Source organism: Lepidothrix coronata, unplaced genomic scaffold (genome assembly GCF_001604755.1).
Source record: "Lepidothrix coronata isolate B3197 unplaced genomic scaffold, Lepidothrix_coronata-1.0 Scaffold225, whole genome shotgun sequence".
In the NCBI taxonomy this organism is placed as follows: domain Eukaryota; kingdom Metazoa; phylum Chordata; class Aves; order Passeriformes; family Pipridae; genus Lepidothrix; species Lepidothrix coronata.
In genome coordinates, this window is record NW_016690405.1 from 15,432 (window position 1) to 31,552 (window position 16,121).

The 16,121-nt window shown below is 35.7% G+C and overlaps 1 protein-coding gene across 11 annotated transcripts in view; it reads left to right on the forward strand.

The window, feature by feature from the left end:
* The window catches only part of DMD (dystrophin), a 799,860-nt gene that overhangs the window by 13,246 nt on the left and 770,493 nt on the right, over nucleotides 1–16,121 (forward strand). For all 11 annotated transcript variants that reach the window (XM_017833948.1, XM_017833947.1, XM_017833942.1 and 8 more), the window contains one exon: nucleotides 6,355–6,473. In XM_017833948.1, coding sequence (XP_017689437.1) covers nucleotides 6,355–6,473 — 119 coding nt within the window. The remainder of the gene's footprint in view (nucleotides 1–6,354; nucleotides 6,474–16,121) is intronic.

A 16,121-nucleotide genomic window follows, 5' to 3' on the forward strand; every position in this document is an offset into this window, starting at 1 on the left:
GCTTTATGTTTTTCCTCTAACTTTGCTGAGGCTTTTTATATTTTTTTCCCCTACCCCTTTAATCGGGATTTTGAAGTAGGAACAGTTGGCATTCATTAGCTTCCTCCTTGCTTCTTTAAAATGCTTGAACTCAGCCCAGGTGACTACCTTAGAAATGAGCACTTTAGTGCAGCTGTTCCTGCTTCAGGGTGACAGAGTGAGGAGGGAAGGAAAATGGCATTAAGATGACACCCTGGATAGAATTAAAAAAAATTGTCTTCAGTAAGTTACAGGAAAAGTAGAAGTAAAAGCAATGGTATGAACAGGTATGACAATAATTTTATTTTAGCAAGTCACTAGGTTACATGTTAGCTACTGGCTCCTGGTTTGTTTTAATTGTGAAAGTACTCAAGACATATACAAAATCTTCTTGTGTACAAAAGTTAGAGCAACAAACCCACAACTTTTCTTTCGAAAAGGAGATGGTCAATTTTATGATCTAAATGTGACTACTTTCTACCTACAGTGATAGAAAAATTTTGTGAATTAGAACAGTAAGTTTCTCTTTTGCTGAGTTGTTTTATCACATCAGAATATATGAGTTATACTTTAGCTAGATTTTGATGCAGCTTAAGAAAATGGCTTAAAACATGTATGTTGTTTCTTCATGATATTTGCAATTATGTCTATGTAATCAATTTTTACTGAAAGTCAGATAAGTTATAAAGGCTCCTGTTTTAAAGACTTGTGATACTTGAAGAAATGATAACAATACATCATGTGATGTTAAAGTATCTTCAAAATGTTTCACTTCCTCGAGAATTCTCCCTCTGGCATAAATGTTTTTTTTTTCTCTTAACTTTTCTTAAATCTACACCTTTGTAAAATTCATTACCTCTTTAGATTGGAATCCCATCTCAGAAAATCTGGTGTTTTTCTTTTCTTTGCTGCTTATACACTCTTAAAGGTGTTATATGATTATAATATTTTACATCTGCACTTGTGAAAATAAGCTTTCCATTTTTGGTAAGATTTAGGTGTCTCTAAGAAAAATAAGAGGGGCTCAGCTCGGAACAGAGCACTGTGGTGGGTTGAAGTTAGTATATGTAGATACCTGCTGCCTCTGAGTTTTGTTTTGTTGCATACTTTAAATTGAATAGTAACCTATTGTTTTTTGTAGTAACCGTGGTTTCTGTTATCCGTGAATTTAATTTCTATGCAGAAATCTGTCTGGATTTGTTTGGCCTTAGTATACTCCAGATTCAATTTTCTTACCCTGGTTGATATAGTTCTGTTGTACATTATGTAACTGGAAGCAGGTGAGGGGGGTGGGGAGCCCCTTTTATATCTTATGAAAAATTATTTTTCTTGGAAATATGTTTTGGAAAATTTCTGACTTGTTTTCCTTTTGTCTTTATTCTTTTGTTTTTATTTCCGCTGGTTATAGGAAAGAACTGTCAGTACAAAAATTACCTTGTATTAAATATAAATTTTGATTTTCACAATACAAACTTCTCCACTGAAGCCTTCAAGCCTTTCAGTTTTGGCTCTCAGTAATCTTGTCACAAACTAATACAAGATCAGTGCTGTTTGAGCCGATCCCTGTGTGGCTAGATGGAGTTCAGCATGTTCTACTTAATTCTCATTTCTTTGAGCATTCATGTGCTTGTATTGTCGAGGGAAAGGAATGAAGAAGACTAGTTATTTTTGCTTCAGTTTTCTCCCTGTCACACATGAACCAAGCTGCAGATACGAGAACAATTTTTGTCTCCCTTTATACAGTTCAAAAAATTCAGGAAAACAGACAAAAGCAGAAAATCACTGCTTTGTTTTATTTCTTCTACCATTTCATAGCAGCCCGCTCCTGTATTTAAAACTCCTTAGAAAGCTAATAATAGTTGTTATTTGAAATTCTGTTTCAGTGTTGTTTCAGGGATTTTCAAAAGCTGTTTGCCACATACCGCAATTATTAACCTTCTAGACTGTAATATCTCCTTCAGTCAAACTTGGCAGTATTGCCACATAAATATGCCCAATGAAACATCTAGGCATGTAGCACTGAAAAGCTGATGCTTCAAGCTGACATTATGACGCTCTTATTCTAGTGATGGTGCTACTGAAATGTGGGTAGTCACATATTCTGTCAACAAAGGGAAAAATGTGGAAATTTAAATTGCTTTTGGAGTAGGGAGAGTTTTTTGGTTTTGTTTTCTCTGTTTAATTAAGTTGATGTTTGTCAGAGCTGAGTTGCAGTAGGTGGCTTTATACTTTTAAGTTGACTTGGAATCTGTGCTGTCTGCTACAATACTAAGAAAAGATTGATAAGAATCCTGTCACTGACTTGCTAAGGCTTACTACTTCTCTTATTGCTGTGTCTAAGAGGGTTCAAATTTTGCCATCTGTAGCGAGTGTAAAAAGAGATGCTGTGTATGCTCTACACAGGCACACGCAGCACGCAAACTCAACCAAGGTATTGAAGACATGATGTTGTCTGAAACTTTATTAATGAAACTTTTGTGTTTGAGTTCTGGAGTTTAAAAAAAAGAAAAATCTATGTCTTACATTGAGAATCCTCCCTCTACACAAGATGTCATGATAATAACTCTAGCCTATCTGGATACATTAACTTGAAAACGCCCTCCTGGATTATACAGTTGAGAAACTGGATGAAATTTACCCTCTAAGATACTATTAATGATGACAGAGGTTTTTCAAGAGGATTAAGAAAATATTGTGATGTTCTTCAATGAATAATTGTAAATATTCATTTTCTTTGCCAGTGGAGCCCTGAGTGGTTAGAAGAAAGTATGTTCCTCTATATAAAATTTTATATCACCAAACAAGTAATGATTGTGTGAAGATACTGTGCTGCTCTGAGCAGCACAGGTGTGGTTAGAACTTTAAACCAAATCCCTATGAAAACATTTGAGGGGGAGGAAATCCCTTGGATAGCATTCTTTCCTTTCCTTGTCCTAAAAACTTTTCTCACTAAATAACCTTTCTTTCCTTTCCTTGTCCTAAAAGCTTTTGTCACTAAATAATCTTTTTACACTCTAGTCTCTGTAGTATTTGTGCAATGCATCCTTGCCAAGCTTTTTAAGTCATAAAGATAGCTCTGTGGTTACTACAGTGTTGGGTTTTTTTGCTAAATTTGCTGCATGGGCTTGTGCATCCTATGCCAAGCATTACATTTGGAGAGAATAAGGAATTGAAGAATATCCGTATGCTTGCAGAGTAAGATGTAGATGTAGAAGTGCAGTGGGTTGACCCCAGTCAGCAACTGAGCAGCCACACAGCCACTTGTTTGCTTCTCCCCCTGTTGCCTTTAGAACAGGGAAGAGAACAGGGAAGAGAACAGAGGAAGGGAAGGCAAGAAAACTCCTGAGTCAAAATAGACTGTTTCAATAAATAAATGAAAGAAGAACAGGTAAAGAAGTGATGCAAAGTCAGTAACTGATGCCTGGCCGGTCTTCAACTAGTAGACACCTTCCAAGACAAACACCCCTGTGCTGGTTTAAGAGTTAACCAGCAGGGGTTATGAACCCAACTCAAAGGAGAGATTATAAAGTCAGAATAACAATTTATTAAAATAATACAGTAAGTACAATCATACAAACGAACAATTGGTCTTAACCCACAAAACCCAAATGTATAACCCAGTACCTTGGGGGCATGAACAAAGTGGTGTTCCTTGGGCCCCGCTTGAGTCCAAAGTAAAGGGAGAGGGGAAAAACCTGCTGGTGGGAGAGCTGTTGCAGTCTGGTCAGAAGTGGTGATTGCAGTCCAGCTGAGGTTGAGAGCGATGAGCTGCAGTCTTCCTCTGGATCCCACGAGTGGTTGAAAAGTGCTGAAACTCCAGGTTTATATATTCTCCAGTTCAGGCAGGAATGGTCAGTACTTCCCTCAGGGAGTTCCATAAAAGGTAAGAGCATCCTCCTATCTCACAGGCCTCTTAACACCTAGTTTATACCCTGAGGAGTCAGGCTCTAATGGGCAGAGGGTGCGAATAGTCTGTTGACAACAGTTTCTGGGAAATGGCATGGAAGGCTATAGAATACACAGTTTTGGGTTACACCCATACCATGATGAACTGCTCTCAGCTGTCCTAACTAGGACAACCCCCCACCCCACTCCCTTCCTTTACCCAGATATTTATTGCTGTACAAGTTATATGGTATGGTTTGGGCCATCTGTCCTGGCTGTGTCCCCTTTGAGCTCTTTGACCATCACTATACTAATCACTTGGGCAAAGAAGAGTGGAGGGAAAAAGAGGTCTTGATCGTGTGTAAGCACACTTCAGCAATAGCCAGACAAATGGTTTGCTCTGGACACTCTTTTAACCATAAATCTAAAATATAGCATTGTATGGACTGCTATGAAGAATGTTAACTCACTATCCCTAGTAAAAGCAGGATGGCAAAAGTTATGCACAGATAATCTGTATTGTGAATGCCTGTGTTTTAGTACACAAACCAATCTATGAGATAACAGACTTAATGCATTCAGGAGTAAAAACGAAGATTACTACCAAAGTTTCCTTTCCCTTCCTTGTAATGTCCCTAGCTAAATTTAGTATTTTGAAGTTATTCTGTATGTGGGAAGGAGAAAACTCTAATATTTACGAACCTCTGCACGGAGAAGCAAAATAACTTGGAGTAACTTAATTGTTACTACGTAAATCACTCCCCCCTCAGAAAAAAACTGGTACATAGCTGGGGAATTATTACTACATAAATGGCATTTTTCCTTTACTCTCTTGACGTTATTACAGTATGATTTAGTGAATGTTTTTGCCATTTATTATAGGCTAGGACACTATTTAAAATTAAATTTAAAAATTAATAAAATGTAAGTAAATCTGTCATAACTAATTGCAACATTTTAATTTGTGCAAATAGCAAACTTGATTTATCTGCAGTTGAAATTATACATTTAAATGTTTTCTGATTTAGAACACTGTAACAAAATCGCAAATAGCACAGTTGCTTTGCTTCGTATTATATGTATATTAATTACAAAATATTTAATTAAATTTTTTTTCAAGGTGCCTGATAACAAATTGTGGTCTCCTAATGGATAACATTCAAATGAAGGGCCAAAGATCATGGTCTGTTAATGTTATTTATACTGCAAACAGTGCAAATGATAATACAAGGTCCCAGATTATATATCTGAGCTATAATTCAGTTTTGCTTGTTCTGTCTTTTCCTACAAGAGCATGTAAATTGTGCTCTAGTGCTTTTGCACCAATCAGCTAAAACCCGTGATTGGACTACAGGTTTACACTCCTCTGAAGAGTGTAAGATGGGAAGCAAAGTGGCATGTGCAGCTATCCTCCATGTGTTCATAAGTCACATCAATCCTTGGGATGACTGATTAAGGAATCACAAGCACAGTGTTCTCTTCCAATCTATTGGAGGTCTGGAGCACAGGTCTGGTGAGGAGCAGCTGAGGCACCTGGGGTTGTTTAGCCTGGAGAAAAAAGGCTTTGGGGGAGACCTTGTCTCTGTCTACAACTACCTGAAAGGAGGTTGTAGCAAAGTGAGTGTCATTCAGATTTCCCAGGTAACTAGCAATAGGACAGGAGGAAATGGCCTCAAGTTGTGCTGAGGAGGTTTAGTTTGGGTATTAGGAAAAAGTGTCTTCACTGCAGGTGTCATCAAGAATTGGAAAAGACTGCCCAGAGAAGTGAAGTATTTAAAAGATGTGTAGATGTAGTACTTATGGACCTGGATTAGTGGTGGATTTGGCAGTGCTGGGGTAATGGTTGAACTCTGTTCTTAAAGGTGCTTCCCAACCCGAATGTTTCTATGATTCTATGATTTTTTTTTTTAACCTGTAGACTGACTTCAAACTTAACAGAGAGGTGGTAATCTCAGAAGTGATTACATTCTTAGAAATATCAAAAGAAGCGAAAAGCTGGTGGCTGGGGAAAGGGGGAAGGCTCCAAAATGACCTCAGCAGTTCTGTCCTGCTTGCCACAAGCCAGTCCCAGTGTGCATGGCCACAGCATGTGATCTTTCTCACACAGGAACTACTTGGGACTAGAATAAGGAGCAAACCCACTGTGGATATTTGAGCAGTGACAGGAACAGAATGCTATGGGTCAACACAGGTGATTTGGGGGAGTGAGGTAATAGGCTGTTGGGACTTGATGGAATATAAGAAACATAGTTAATATGATTGTGGTGGACATGGATGAGAATAGGGTGCAATCCCATTAGAAGCCAAGCTTCATTAGTTCCATTGCCAATCGAACAAGATCTCTGATTATGAAAATAAAAAAGCAGTAGCTGATGCTGATGGATAGCCTTAGAAATACATAAATAAATCTAAGACTGAAAAATAAGAAACTTACTCTTATTTCTGCTTTAGACCAGACCTATTTGATTGGAATGCTGTTGCTTCTCAGCCGTCACCTGTACAACGATTAGAACATGCATTCAACATAGCCCGGCAACACCTGGGCATAGAGAAACTCCTTGATCCTGAAGGTAAGTAGAAATTACGAGGTTTTTTCCTCTAAGTGGAAAATAAGTTTTTCCATGTATTTGATACTAAAATTAATTTGAATTTTTTTTTACATGAGAATGTAACATTCTGCAAGATAAGTTATACACTAAAACAAAATTCTTTATCTTTTAATGTTATCTTTTTACTCTATTGAAATAACATTAAATTGCCTGTATGTACATCCTCTAAAGCAACTTTATTTCAGCTTTGGGACCAGATTTCTAATGTGCATGCACTGAATTGAAAGTGTCTCAATAAGTTGTTGATTCCTATTTCAAAGATTTAGAGCATCTGCAGCTTTTATATCTTCTCGAAAGATCTTAATTTTAAATTATGTTGTAATATATATACATAATGTGAATACAAGCTCTAGATATTCATATATTTTAAGTATGACTTATACATCTCTGTGTATTGAAATTTTATCAGGATGACATCTCATATCACTATTGTTTAATCTCACATGTCATGGAATTGCCTATTTTACCTTAACTGTATCTTTTATATGTCCTTGTGCAGTCATGTTTGAAAGGTTCCTTGTTTTTCACATGATATTTTTAATTTTGTCCGTTTCTATATATTCTCTGCCATACTTCCTGTACTGCTGACAGCCTAAGTAATTTTCCCTCAGAGGAAATTTCTAAAAAATATTTTACTGTAAGGCAATGGGAACAGCTATTGTATTTCCTTTTTATAAATGCTTTTTTGTATATAAGTATATATAAAAATACTCTTTTTCCCCATACTGTGATCCATTTGCTGTATTTTCATAGAATTTCCTATTAAGCCACTAAAAATGCATTTTTTTGTATATTTGTCCTGTTCTCAGTGGCTCACCTCATGAGTTTTTGATGGGAAGAACTAGAATTCAACAAAAAGTAAAAATGAATGTAAACCAGAGCATTTAGTCTCTTAATATAACTTGCACCAGGAATGTGTGGGGTGTCTGTATCTGGCCCTGTGGAAGAAAAGCCCAGTAAAACCAGTACACCATTGCTTGTTAGTACACTGTCTTTCTTCTCTAGCACTGCATTTTTGTGACCCGTTGGAGGAAGAACAGGCTTTCTACAAGCTAAAGCATGAGACTGAGCTTGTAAACTCTGAATGAGATCGGAATTGAAAACTGAGTGGTGCAACTGAATGGGCAGTCACAGCCTTTTCTATAACTGGTTAAACTTTCTTCTTAAAATAGATTACTGAAAAATCTATTTTCTGTATGCAGAAAATCTATTTTCTGTATGCAGTCACTTTTGATTAGACATTTTATTCTGGTTTTATACTTGCAGTTGTTTAGCCAACAACTGAAAAGCTCTTAAACATTGGTGACTTTCTGAATGTCTGCTGTAAGTATTTGCTATTCAGTGTTGTAAATCACAGTGCTGACCACCTATTTTTTCCCGGCCCGTAAACTTTTCCAAAGGAAAAATAAATTCTGTACGTGTTTGAAAACGTGAGTTTTTGGAAGTAACTTCTTTGTTCATGATAATAAATTTGTTCCAAGACTGACAAACAGAATTGCTGGTATATAAGTAAGTGAGAAATCTTATTTGAAAGTTCTAGCATACTCTTTCTGTAATTTTACTTTTTATATTTATAACTCCTCTTGATTAGGTGGTCAAATAGCTCTTTAACAGAATATTTGTAACAACACTGTCTTCTCTAGCCACAAAATGCTACTCTCTCAGAACAAAATGGGAGTATGCAGTGGTGAAACATTATTTTCATCTAACTTAATACTTTTCAAAACAGTACACGTGTAATTTGTGAACACTTTAAAATTTGGTTTTGTTACTTAAATGTTTGATGTCTCAATGTTTTAAAAAATTAAGTAGAAAGGAAGCTACTATTCAGTAAAGACCTACTCTTCTGCAGCCATGTATAATAGTCAAAAAAGAAAAGATTTGGGGGTTTTTGTCTTCTGAAGTTACTGGTGATTGAGATATGTTGAAACAGATGTCTAGGAAGTCTGTCTTAGCAATTAGATTTTGAAAAGTAAATATTTATATTTTGCCAAACTTTGGTTCTCTAGGTTGTATATGAACTTTGTTTATTTCTGGGATTGCTGATATTTAAAGTCTGTTCTATGAGAAGCAGTCAGTTTATTTCTGAGGCTGTTGATATTTTAAGTCTACCCCATGAGCAGCCTTTAAAATGATGTTTCAGAATTGAATCTCCATTTCAATCACAGAAATGGTTAATATATAGCCTTTAAGTATTTCTTGTAAAAGCTATGTTTTGATTCATGCAGAGATGATCATTCTTGTTATTGTCCTTACTTATATAGTTTACTAGAAATGCCTTTTTATATCAGTAGTGTATCTTAAAGAAGGTGCTTTAGTTTGGTTTTTAAGCAAGTAAACTTAACAAAACCTACCCAAGCAGATTGTATTTATACTAATGATGCTTGCATCTTAAAACACACTTGGCATCTCCAAAAGAAATTTTTTTCTGTGTCCTTCAATTATCTTAGGAAATTCTTTTTTTTTTTTTTTAAATGCAAGTCCTAAAGTAGTTTGACAACATTGTCTTGTTCCTGTTTTGATACATTGGCATTGTATCTTGTCTTTGAAGCTTGATGATGTCTTTACAGAGTATGTAACCTTACTAACTTCCCCTTAAAAATAGCAAGCAGTATGTCTTTCTGCTTATAGCTTTCCTTTAAGCAAAATTAACTAAGGAAAGGTCGTGATTAATCAGGTGTTATCTGAAGATGCAGTGTTTTTATATAAATTCCCGAAATGGGCAACATATGCGGTGTAGATTAAATTCTGCAAAGCTAGTCTGCAATCAGAATGTTCATAATATGAGGGGAGGGGGGAAGAAGCAAATAAACTTGTCTGCAAGAGTAGGATATGTGGTAGGAGCTGTATTCAAGCCTTTTTGCTTTCCTTTTCAGTCAGAAGATATGGGAAAGCTGACACCATTCCAGAGCAAATATTTTAAATATATGTTAGCTGTTGGTTCTTTGGTTTGATGTTGTTTGAGGAGTTCTTTTCTCCTTGATGTTGGAAAAGTATGTAGAAAAGCAAAAGGGATGAGTTTCTTTCCTTTCTTCTTTCATGAAATAACAGTGGGAGATTGAGCTCTGTTTGGATGCAGGAGCTGAATGTATGTTAAGTTTGCTGATGACTCCAGTCTAGGAGGAGCTCTGAACTCCCTTGAGGGTAGAGAGGTCATACAGAAAGATCCAGACTAGAGAGGTGGGTACGAAATTTAACAAGAGAAAGTCCTTGATTCTTTACCTGGGACAGGGTAATCATATAGGCGCAAATTGAGGGAAGAGAATCTCAAGAGCAGCAGTATAGAAAGAGATCTTGGGGTTGGGTTGAAGGCAAGTTGGACATAAGCATGCCCTGGCAGCCAGAAGAGCCAACCATGTCCTGGGATGCATCAAGCATTTTGTTGTCCCATTCAGTTCTGTGCTGGTGCAGGTTCTGTGATTAGGAGAAGGTTCACACAGTGGCTGGTCACCAAGCCTACCACAGTTCAAGGAGTGTCTGGACAACGCCCTTAGTCACATGGTTTAGTTTTAGGTAGTCCTGCAAGGAACAGGGAATTGGGCTCAGTGATCTTTTTGGGTCCCTTCCAACTCAACATATTCTATGATCTTTTTGATTGAATCTTGTCAGTGAGTGAAATGTGAGCAGGTTTAAATGTCTATCTGGTGTTTGTTACCACAGTGTATGAAAGATAACAAGAGGAAAACGTAAGATTAGGCATGGAAAATTGGTGGATGTCAGCAGGCAGAATTCAAAAGAAAAATATGTTTGTAAATTGAACTTTTTAGGCTGAAGTATGCCTGCATGATTCACAGTGACCTTCTGTTGGAAGATATTTATGATTATTCAGCTAAGGTATTTTAAATCTTGATAATAATCTCTCTGATCCTTTCAAAGAATAAATAGTTATTGTGGGTTACTCAAAACTAGTATTTGTTGCAAAATATTAGTTGCCAAAGCCAGGTAATTTTAATACTGATTTCTCTTCAGATTTGAATGGCAAAGCTAGTTTGTGGGTAAACTTCTATTGCAGCAATTTTATTTTTTTAATGTTAATTTCTTTTCCTTTTTTAAAAAATAAAAACCAATTACTCTTCATACAACTAAGAAAAATTTCGGACTGATTTTTTCACACTTTGCTGCTGCCTGTTGTGGTTTTCTGGATGTAAATTTCAGAAAATATACTGAAAGGTATTATGTTGATTGTTGTGTATCTGCTTTTTCAGAAGCATCTTTTTAAATTTCACCTAGCAAGGAATAGTACAAGCAAACAACAACAAGTGTTGTGGTCAGCAACACATTGTAGTTACATGCTATTGGCTGTATAATGGCTTTTACCCTTTACTTTGGGAATGATCTCTCAGAAACTGAATCTGGGAATACATCTGAGCTGTTCTCTTTCCCCTTACAACAAGTAGTGGGGTGGCAGCAGCAGCATAAGTGTCTCTGTGCTTCCTTCTAGCAGCAAACATCTGATTCTTGATTTAATGAACTTGTCCCTGCTGTCATTTTGCTGGGTCTTGTGCTTGTTTGTGCTAGCCCGATAATAAATGGACTGTGAAGTTATATAATGGTATTTCTGCTGTCCTTTTCAGGTAAAGTAATTATCCTGTTTCTTATACTTTGTGTAGCCTGATAAAAAAACCCTCATTTAATCTGTCCCAGTCACATTTTCTGTATTTTTCCTTAATTTGCACTGATGACATGAGTTTTTGGCACAATTATTAAGTGATAATGAGACTCAGACAGTTTTCCATAACTTTTTTGTTTGATCTTGACTTCCTATACTTCTGTATCTCAAGAGTAATGGATTCTACCATATTGGAGCACAGAGAAGAGGGGAAAAAACTGTCAGCACTATAATTCTTGAAGTTGTTAACCGTATCTGTACCCAGTAGTTCTATACAGTGATAATGCTGGTTTTCAGTTCACTTTACTACCCTTGCTGATATGGCTTATGTCAAGGGAGTACGAGAAGTTGGGTTTTTTCCTATTGTGCCCTAAAATTTAGAAATGTTTTGCCTTGTACAGTGCCAGCGTGGGAGAAAAAGATATATTTTTTAAGGGCAGGAGGGAGACAAGTCACAGGGGCTATGTTTGGTATCATGCTGCTGAGAAAAGTCAAGGAAAAATACTGGCTCAAGCTCAGAAATCATTATTTCAGTTTCACAAAAACTTTATAATGGTTAGAAAATAAAATGGAAAAGGATTGTTTTCTTAAGGCTCCTTTTGGTTCTCAAAACCAGGAATGCTTTTGATTAAATAACAGAGAAGTCTACAGGATTCACATTAATAAGTACAGCAAAAAGTATCTTTGCTTTACTGTTTGTCAGTACAAATTACATCTCTAATGCTGACATATCATCATGCCATATCATGTACTTTGTCTTCAGCTGTTAGCACAGCTATGAAATGCAGAACAAGGGAAGGGCTGTGGAAATACCTTCAAAACTAACAGTAAAATATATAAATTTTTATATGAATGACATTGTAATATGTATAGGTTTTCCAAATGGTTGCTAGCTTGATCTATATTCCTGTTGTAATATTTTACTCTACAATTTCTTTTTAGAAATATTTACCCCAAAAATTAAAATGCATTTCTTCTTTAGCTACTGATGAGGTGAAAGTCCTGCCTTTTCTTTGCAGTCTTAAGCAAATACGAACAGTCAGCAAAAAGGATAAATTCACTAGACTCCATCTAAACCCACTTTATCTTTCGTGTTTATTAATAGATTTATTACTACCTCTTTGACCTGTGAGCAACTGAATTACCAAGAGGTGACTCAACAATCAGTAGTTTTTACAGATTTCCATGGAAATAAATGACTTGAAGGGTACTGTATTAAGAGACTCAAGGACAAAATAGGCCCTTCCACTTATGAGTGGGAAAATTTAAAATAACTGTGATTTAATTTGGAGCGGGGCACATATGCTACAAAAGAAATTATAAGATTTTCTATGACCATGGGTTTGCAGCTTATAATATAAATTGAAGTACTGAACTTGAATTGTAAAGAGCTCTGTAGTAACTTTGCATAGCAGCTGCTATTGTTAACAATTCAGCAGTGGTTAGGTATAAGGATTAGTATCCAGAAGGTCTGAAAGTATTTAGAAATGAAGATAGACTTTTCTACCTCTGTTTTGACTAGGTAAGGAGTTCTGCCTATATTCTAAGGGGCTCCAGACCTCTCTTATCATTGATAGCATTAGATCCTTGTTTTAATAAAACCCAGAGCACACAGCTATGGAAAACACTTTAGAGCTGACAGTACGCTACTGAATAATCTGCACACTGTAAAATGTATGTGGCTCAGTGTATTTCTCAACTGAAATGTGTTAAGGAATCTTTAACACAGCAAATGCTTTTTCTGTTTGTCCTGTTATTGCTCTGTTTTGTGTGTTCTGTCAGTAAGAATGACCTCACCATAAGTGCCACATAAAGGCACATATGCTGTCTTTTGAACTTCCAGTAATATTTCTCTGTTGAAAGCAAGGAAAACAAGGACTCTTGCAAAGAGCCATGTGTTAAGAAAACACATGTAAACAAAATTTGTTAGCCAGAAGTTAGGCTTTCTTCTGCTCTACAAATATATTGAAATCACATAAGGCAATAGTTATTAACTATTGTCATGTGTCAAAGTGAAATGGGAAAATAACTCTTTCTCTGAGGACCTTATGACAAAGAGATTTGTTTCTGTACATATTAATAAAAAAGATTTTAATTTTTTTCTTCTCTGTTAAGGTAGGAAAAACCACTGATTTTTGTGATTGCTTGAAATTATGGAGAGCTAAGACTCAAGAAATACACAGGAGTTTTGGAGATTGTGTAGATTATATCAACACAAGTAAAAGTATTAGAAGGAAGAGGACTTACTTAACCTTTCATCTGGGACATAATGGCTTTCTATAGGATTTATCTTACCAATTTGTCCATCCTTGCACGTTTTTTATATATCATACATCATCTGTACAATATATATAAATACTACAACTAAATACACAATCCAGCAAGGATAAACTAACAAATTAAGAAAACAAGGTCTTGATATAACACGAATTTGGATGCTGAGTGCTTGTCTTATTACCCTTTTAATGTCTGACTGAATACTTCTGTAATATCATAGTAACACAAATAGCATAAAACTAAATTGTGTGTGTTTTTCCATAGGACCAAAAAAATGAAAGCTGCATTAAAACACATGAAAAATCTAATAGCACTGATACTTGTAAAATGTTTTATGATTAAAAGTAGGGGTTGTATTAGTATAATGAACAGGTATCCTCATAGTTACAGATAGAAGTCATATTCATCTTGGATTTTTAGTGATGGTGTAATTCAGGCATATGACTATACATTTCCTTAAAACTATGTCGTAGTTTATAGCAATGTTGTTATTAAAATTGGTAAGCTTCAGTGACCACAGCTACTGTTCTTCATACAATGCTGAGAGCATAATGAATGAAGGTACTGTAAAGACTTCAGTCATTTTTCACCTAAATGTTCTGTCCAGCTCCTTCCAAGGTGAGAAGGAGCAGAGTAAATCTCTGCTGCTGAGCTACAGCAGGAATTGGAGTGGAAGGGAGAGATGGGCAGCAATATCAGTCTGCAGATTAGACCCGGTGGTGAAAACTGGGTGTTGCAGGTACTGCAAAGAACACAGGTGTTTGCACTGTGACCCTACTTTTGGCAAATTTTTCTTTTAAATTTTCAGATTTAGGACACTTTACTACCTCAGACCCCGAGGCACACACACATCAAAAAGAGTGATATTCTAAATACTCCTGTACTTCACATCAAAATGCTACTTCTATAAGTTACCTCCTGGTCCTGCTTAAGCAGACCATTTCTCTCTTTGGTGCATGGTCTTCTAGTTACCTGTGGTTTTACAGTTCTCTACTTTGCTTTGCTGGTTTTGGTTTTTTGTTTGGGTTTTTTTGGGTCATTCGTTGGTTGGGTTTTCTTTTGGGAGTTTTTTTTTTATTTTTATTTTTTACTATTCCAAAGTTCTTTATAATTTTTTTGGGTCTGTGTTAGTATTTTGCAATCACAGTGCTTCAGAACACTCTGGCAAATTGCAATAATTAGTTTACTCTGGCAAATAATCACATAGGTTTCCTTGCCACTATATCACAATGCGTGTAGTTTTCTGTCTGTCACTACTAATATTGAGTTTTATCATTATTTTTTTCCTAAATAAATCTCTTCTGTAAGAGTGTTAAAATATTAATCCAGCTTCAATTTTGTGTTATTTCTTTGCCAAATTTCTTATGTAAATAGATCGTGTCTTCTGCTGGGACTTGATATGTCCGTAATCCATGCTTTAGGCTAAAATTGTGGAGTTTTTAACTCTGTATTTTAGTGAATGAAGTCCTTTGGAACTGTGTATATAATTCTTAGTTGCTCAAAATAATCACTGATGGAAAACAACTGAGAAGAGATCAATTATACACAGAATTATGTTGTTTGATGCATCAGGACAGAGAATGAAATAAGTATATCCAAGTCTCATAACCACAAAGGAAGAAGAAGGTTTGTTTAGGTGAATGTTCAGCACATAGTCTGAAAAGTTTCTGAGAATGCATAGCAATGCATATATCTTCTCTGGATATTTTGTCTCATGATAATTTAAAAAGATGTAAAAGCATTGTATTTGCTCAGCCAACAAAAGTTCTATTACATTTTAAATAAACTTTAATTGAAGTAAGGAGATTTATCTGTTAGAACAGGTTTTACTCTGCGTATTGTAAATCAAGTGTGATTCTTCAAACTAAGAATAGGCCCAGATCAAAACATGCTGCTTTGATCTTAGAATCCCAGTTCCTACAAAAACATTCCATGATCTGTACCTTCAGCACTGTAATACATGTACAAATACATGTATAATTAAAAAAAAGGCTTTTTGAAAATAGAGGTGGTTCATGTAAGGAGTTATGGAGTATCGAAGATGTCACTCAGAGGTTAACACTATGAAAATGTAGATGAGGACTTTGGCTTAAAATTAAACCCCTCTATTTGTATCTTAATATTCTTCTATTTTATTTTTGATAACTGAAAGAATTTACTCTATTTAGAATATAGCCCATATTGCACTGTAAAGATACCATTATCTGCCTGTCTGTTATTGATCTGAAAAGTTCCTAAAAAGATTACCTAATTTGAAAGAAGAACTCATACGGGTAACTTGAGACTTCTGAACTTTTGATTTTGTCACAAATGGAAGGATGATTAGTTCCTGCTAGGAATGAATAACGTTAATTGGTGATGTTTCAAATCTCTGGATTTGAAATAGGAGATACTTCCTTTGAGAACAATTTTGGTCAAACAAGGAAATATAAATGAAATGAAAGATTAACCAGCTCCTAAAACCTGGTAATAGGTCAGAAGTTTGAGCCAAGTCAGCCGACATGTCAGGCCTTGTACTGGGAACAAAACAATTTATGTACAGACATAATCTACTTAGCCTGAATATAAATGCCATATAAAGACAGTTGTTACATATTGGGATTGGAACTTTTGAGTGTTTTGGTTTTGCTACCACAATTTAAAAACGGTAAAGAAAAAAAAAAAGGGAGGGAGGTGGTTTTCCAAATTCGCAAGTTACCATTTAGTTCCTGTGCAGAGAGGGA